This window comes from Gekko japonicus, unplaced genomic scaffold (assembly GCF_001447785.1).
Source record: "Gekko japonicus isolate JY-2015 unplaced genomic scaffold, Gekko_japonicus_V1.1 scaffold32, whole genome shotgun sequence".
In the NCBI taxonomy this organism is placed as follows: Eukaryota; Metazoa; Chordata; class Lepidosauria; order Squamata; family Gekkonidae; genus Gekko; species Gekko japonicus.
Window position 1 is genome coordinate 2,291,334 of NW_015167527.1, and position 6,618 is coordinate 2,297,951.

Genomic DNA, 6,618 nt, shown 5'->3' on the forward strand with positions numbered 1-6,618 from the left:
CTCCCTCCCTGAAAGGCCAAAGAGGCCTGGAAAGCGCCCTCCCCCCACCCCTTTACTGACAAAGCCAGAAGCCCCCCCAACACTCTAATCTCTCACAGTTGATGCCTGAAGCAGATCCCTGCAGAGGCCATTTCAAAAGGTTTTGGGGGGAATTCAGCCGTCCCTGAAGGGATTTTTTTAGTTTTTGGATTTTTCTACAAACCCAGGAAGTCTACTGACTATGTAGGAAAAGCTGTTGGGGGAGGGTGAGCCCCCTGTTGGTGGAAATAAGTATCCGCACAGAGAAAAAAACTCTTCCTAATAGAATAAGGATATGTAACCTATTGCAGGTACATCTGTATGATGATTTTTGTCATTCATTTTAAAAATTGGGTTGGATCCTATGGAGCATGTTTACTTTCTTTTGTGTCCTTCCCCTTCCCCCAGCAGCCCCTTGAGATTTCCAAAACACTGGTTCCTGAGATTTTCTGCGATTAAAAAATCATCTCACTGGGTGAGGGCTGCCGTGAGGACTGGGAACCAGGTAAAATTACCTTCCCATTCTTCCCCATCATTGGCATAAGTATTGTGCCAGTCTGGTTCCCTTTCTTAGTGCAGCCCTGAAGTATGCAGATTTTTGTCCACACAAATCCTGTAAGCTTCAGTGCCAGTGTTTTGGAGGTCTCTGTGGGCTACTGAGGCTAGGTGTTAGGTGGGAAAGAACTGCATCCAAGTATATTCTTACACAAATGCTCCATGGAAGTGGTAACCAATCTTTTTGAACCTGTGGGCCCGTTGGATATTTTGAGAACAGGTAATGGGCTCCATAACAAAACTCCATTGGTGGAGGACCTATTATAATGTTGGGAGGTTTCACAAATTATTAGAAGGTTCCAAGCAAACTATCCTCCTGTTATGGAGGCAGTTGTGTTCAAATGGGTACTTCCTACAGACACAGGGTGATATTTCTTGGCTCTTCTGAACCACCTCCTACTTCAGTCAGGTGCAGGAAAGCCAGGACCAGCTGTTTGCCTTGGTAAAAAGATGCTTTGGGGAAGAAGCAAGTCGATGCCAGGAAACATACTAGTGGTATCCATGGCCATCATTTTGGGGATCACCTCTCCACAGGATCCCAGCTACTGTTAAAGAGACATAATAGCAACACAGGCTTAAACCCCAAATCTCTTTCACTGTACAATAACAAGGGCTACACCTATAGTTATATGTCTGAACCTAGACTAATTTTTGAACTGTTATTTAGCAGCCAAGAAGATAAATTTCATTGCCTAGTGACTATTGGTATAGAAAATAATGAAAAGAAAGAGGAGTTTGTTAATGGTCACCTTTGTCAGTTCTGAACTTGCTCATCAGCCAGTTCATGGAGGATTTAAATGCTATACTATTATAAAATTTTATTCGTTTTACTTTAAAGAGTAATGGTATTTTAAACTTTGGACCAAGGTTTAATTGAAGCTAAAATTCAATTTCACATTTAGAAGTACTCTTTATATGTGAAAATAAATATAGCCACTCTGGACATTATAATTGGGCACCGAAGAATCTTGGTGCACAAGCATAAGTGCTTCTGTGTATACTACGAAAAGGGCTGCTGACTTTTGCCTGTGGCTGCATTCCGTTGCACCATGTCAAATCATACTCTGAAGGGTTCTACAATCCCCAGCAGTGACTTTTCTGGGTGGTGCAAAAGACTGCAGTAAGAAGGGAGAGGAAGAAAAGCACTGGTGCAGGGTATGGTAGTCAATGCACAGTTCTTTGATCTTGACAATATTAATATTTGTCAGGGCCACATATTGACTGGAAATTTATCCAGGAACTCTAGTCTAAACTCATGGATAAGGTCCCCACTATATTTTGTTCAGGAGACACTGTAAAATCTCTCCCCTAGTGCTCTTTTTGCTCAAATATAATTCTGCTCATTTATTTCTTGAGTCAAGAAATCCCCCAATAGAAAACAACATTCTTTCTCCTTATCAAATAACAAGGCTAATCACTCATCTTTTAAATAATGATCAAGGATTTTTTTTTATTCATTTAAGTTTCAGTATCATTACAGAAAATGTTATGGTACAGAGTTGTTTAACATTAGTTTTATCTCTTTGCTCATTTAATTTGCACACAAATGCTGGTAACACTAATATCTGTACAAGATCAGTCTTTGATTTTTTTAGATTTTAATTCTGTACATTTTTAAATGTATTGGTTAAAAAGGCTGTCAGCACTTAAGGAAGCAATTTTTGTTGTTTGTTTAAACAAAAGGTATCCAGTTACTGCCCAAGAGTACTGAGCTGGGTGGCTGCTGGGATGACAGATATCCCTGAACGCGCAGCAAGGGGGGAAAACCTCGGGGCTTGATCGGGTTCCCAATGCAGCCACTCTGCTTTTGGCACTGTGCACATCAACACGAGATACAAGATAAAGAACAAGCAGAAGCTCTCTGTGAAGCGGTTATGAAGCATACTAATAAGGGAAATCCAAGTGTTGTCTACGCTAGTATAAATAAGCAGACAGCCTTGTTTTAAGAGCATAAGTAGTTGTATCTTAAAGATGAGAAAAAACACAAGTTCTGCAGGCACCTACCGCTGTCTACTAAAAGCTACCGCTATCAGAACTAGCATTGAACACACAAAGCAATTGCAAGAAAGGAAAAAGCTGCTTTGATATAATCAGAATAGATTTCTTTAAGATTTGTTTTTTAAAGTTTTTTTAAAAGGTATTTATTTAAATCCATTTGAAATATAGTTCAAGGTGTTGACTATATTGATCAACTTTTATCCAAATCAGAAAAACTAGCTGTGCCGTTGCATATTACAGGATACAGTCAATGATATGTGGACATGCATCAAAACTTCTTTTGCTGATGACATCATAGCCTTCCAATGACCATGACATCAACCACCTCTCCCTTATGAAGTTCCACATACTGCTCTGTCTTTGGAGGTAGCATCAACAGTCCATTGGCACTGCGCATACTCATCAGACGACTGCTCATCTGATTCCCTACAGGGAAACAAAACAATCTGGTTAGCTGGGCCAATGCCACAAGCAGGTGTAACACATAAAGCAATTCCCAAATGAGTCCTCGGTTTAGAATAGTAGGTTTTGTCCAGGGTGGGAATGAGAGAAGGTTCTGACTGAGATCCTCCAACCAATCTCATGGCAAAATGCGTTGGGGTCTAAAAAGTCACATAAATTATTCTCCCTTTTGCACCTTGTTCTTAATTTTTTTCTCCTACATATTGGTACGGCTTTATTTTCTTTCCATTTGAATAGTAGGGACAAATTTATTTATTTATTTATATTATGAATGAATTAATTAGTTAGTTAGTTTACTTAAACCCTGCCTTTCCTCATGGTTCAAGGCAGCTTCAAGTTGTTTGAAAATAAAATGTGGCAGATGTCCAAGAAGTAAATTTCTCTGTACTGAATTTCTATTTGGGTTGGAACACATTAAAAAACACCCACAAATATAATTATCCATACATATAGATAGGAGTACCCTTAGTCATTAATCCATATCATACACATGGCTGTCTCAGAAGCTGAAAAGCAGATATGGTCCAAGGTTTTTTCACATTTTAATAAAATCCTCTGGCTAGCTCTATTAAAGAAGCCTCCTAAGATACCCTCCAAAAACCTGGAGAGTCTCCTGGTTCATTTCTGGAATCAATATGAATTCTTGTTTTAGAAGAAGAAGAGAAGAAGAGATTTAATTTATACCCCGCGCTTCACTCAGAGTCTCAGAGCGGCTTACAAACTCCTTTCCCTCCCCCCCTCACAACAGACACCCCTGTGAGTTAGGTGGGGCTGAGAGAGCTCTTTCCAGAACTGTCCTTGAGAGCTCTGACTGAACTATGGCTTGCCCAAGGTCATCCAGCAGCTGCAAGTGGGGGAGTGGGGAATCAAACCGGGTTCTCTCTCTGCGCACTTAACCACTACAACCACTACACCAAACTGGCTTTCTATGAGTAAACCTTGAGTCCAACACGTTGCCTATGCTGGTTTTCCCATATTACTTGTTATAGCTTGCAGCTTTTTCCATTTTGTGCAATGCAGATATGTGGTGCTATAAAGTTTCCATTTTCAATTAGGGGCACTGCTTTTTATAAGGAAGAAAGGGAACAAGAGTCCTCGTAATGCTACAAACCTGCTAGTTTAAATCCTGCATGGCAGTCCTTCAGATGTTCAAATGAACCTCCTATAAAGGGGTTAGCTTTTCTTCTACTCCCTTTTTTTGGTTTCCTAAAGGAAATATTTATCCAAGCAATGGATGGGGACAGTGAACATACTTCAAAGAAAACTCTTGAATAGAGAGGGAGTGACTTGCAGTATTTGGGACATTTTTTTCTTTTTAAAGGCCTTCTTGAATGTGTTTGTGAAAGAGAAGGAAAGTACCCGTCAAAGAATAAAACATAATGGATGCAAGCCATTTCAGCCTAACAGCTGATGGGTGCACCCGCCCCCGTTAGGCTGAAATGGCTTGCATCCATTTCAGCATAACAGCAGGGCTGGTGCACCCGCCAGCTGTTAGGCTGAAATAGATGTAAGCCATTTTAGCGATCCCTCTCACTCCCCCCTCCACAAGCCACACAAACCTCCTGATAACTATGTAGAGGGTTGTGGGAAGGTCGCTGAGGCAAGATGGCATGAACCTCAGTTTGCAAACCACGACCCAGGTGATTTTCATCACGAAATTAGGTTCGTGACGAGGTTTGTGCCCATCCCTAGTGGTAATATGACAGATTAAACTAAAGAATGGGGTCCTAATCTAATGTATGTGGATTTTGCCCTTATTATCTGATAATAATAATTTCTTTGTATTCCAGACTTTGATTCCTTTGGAATATAATGCACATGCGGGTCATATATATTTGAACAGGAAATGGTAGACAGTATCTGTGGATTTTGTCTTTGTTGTTGTCCCAAACAATAAAATATTATGTTATTATTATTAATGTCAAGGCAGTTCTCTCAAGTTCGATCAACTATAGTAAAGAAAAATGAGTTCAAACTGGAACATGTGCTGTCACTATCCTGGGCCGCAAGCTGAAGAATGTATGGCCTGCAGACCTCAAGGAACCCTCTCTTCCACAAAAGCCTGAGTCCTTTGTATAAATTTTCCAATAGGCCTACAGTTCCCAAGAGCCCCCAAGGCTTATGATCGGGCTGAGGAAAATTGGAGGGAAAAGCATAAGCCAATTACTGGTGAGGAGGTAGAGCCTGGAGAGAAAGCATATAAGGCCCTGCACTAGGGTTGCTAAGCCTGGCAACCAGCAGGAGGGCTGAGGCAGGGAAATGGGGGAGGTCATGATGTCACTTCCAGGGAGAACCCCAAAGTGATGTAGTATAGGTCTAGGAATCACCAGAAAATCTTTGGTAAAACCACAGAATTTCTTGTGATTCTTAGAGCTACCATATGTTACTTCTGGTTTCCCCTTCGCCAAAAGTAACGTCATCATGATGTAGCCAGGTTTTTTTTAAAAATTATCCTGCCAGTGCCTCCATTGAGAGCAGTAGTGGGCAAACGAGACTGCTAGCAGGAGGCCTCCCACCATAGTGAGAGGCCTGGAAGTCCTTGCCTGAACAGAGATCAAAGGGGGTCAACTCCCTGAAGCTGAGCAGCAGTGAGGCTGCTCTTGGAAGCAGTTGATCCCTTGCCCCATGGTGGGGTGAGTCTGGCCTACTTGGATCAGGTATTGAAACAGAGCAGGGATTTTAAGTAAGGTAGCTACATCAGGGAGCTTTGTTGATTTCTGGTGAGCTTCTTTCTTTGTGAGTTTTGCCCTGTATTAATTCTACCCCATTTTTATAACTTGTCTCCTATTACTAGTTACAGTATTTGTTTAATACACCTTTCCACTCTCCACTCTGCCTGGGTTCCTCATGCCTCAAATTCGGCCATATGTCAGGAGACACCCTGACTAAAAAGGAGGTTGGCCTGGGGCCAGGGAGGGTGCTCTGGGCCCTCTCTAGTAAAGCTCCAGAACCAGAGTGGAGGTGGCAGATATACCTAGAAAAAATGTTGTAAATCTGCAAGGCCTCGCTCCACTCTGCGACATGTGAAGAGAAGGCAATGATGCACATGGGGCCTGCTTATTCTTTTAAAAATACACGGAAAATAGAAACATGCTCTGAAAGCTAACTGAATGTAAGAGGAGGGGAATGTTTATTTGAGTTTTAGAGCAATAGTCTACTTAATCAATTTACAGTGGAGATCCGAATGTCATTTCCTTCATACTAAAGGGATTCCAAACAGAAATCAGCTTCAACATCCACAAAAACATTCCAAAAACTACTTGGGAAATGCAAATGTTAACACTGGTATTCACATCTGCAGGAATAGCATACTGCTTTGACTACTAAAAAACTAATTATTACAAGTGTAAAATACTGAGATAGCCATTACAGATAAGTCATAGGAGCAAACAACATGCCTAATTTCTAAACAGTGTTGGCTACATATATGAAGGATGATTTATGATTTTTCTTTTCTTTGGTTGGGACCTGTTGGGATCAATGAAAGGAGGCTTTGTCCTAAGGTTTTGGGTCCCTTTATCTTTTTTTTCTGGAGCATCTCAAATTGAGATGACAGGAAGTCATAGACATCAGCCATAGTGACAA

At 41.1% G+C, this 6,618-nt stretch overlaps 1 protein-coding gene across 1 annotated transcript in view; it reads right to left on the bottom strand.

Annotated features, from left to right (window-relative positions):
• Positions 1-2,100: 2,100 nt before the first annotated feature.
• Positions 2,101-6,618, bottom strand: part of GPHN (gephyrin) — a 406,541-nt gene continuing 402,023 nt past the window's right edge. The window contains exon 25 of the mRNA XM_015413285.1: positions 2,101-2,997. Coding sequence (XP_015268771.1) covers positions 2,864-2,997 — 134 coding nt within the window. The 3' untranslated portion in view covers positions 2,101-2,863. The remainder of the gene's footprint in view (positions 2,998-6,618) is intronic.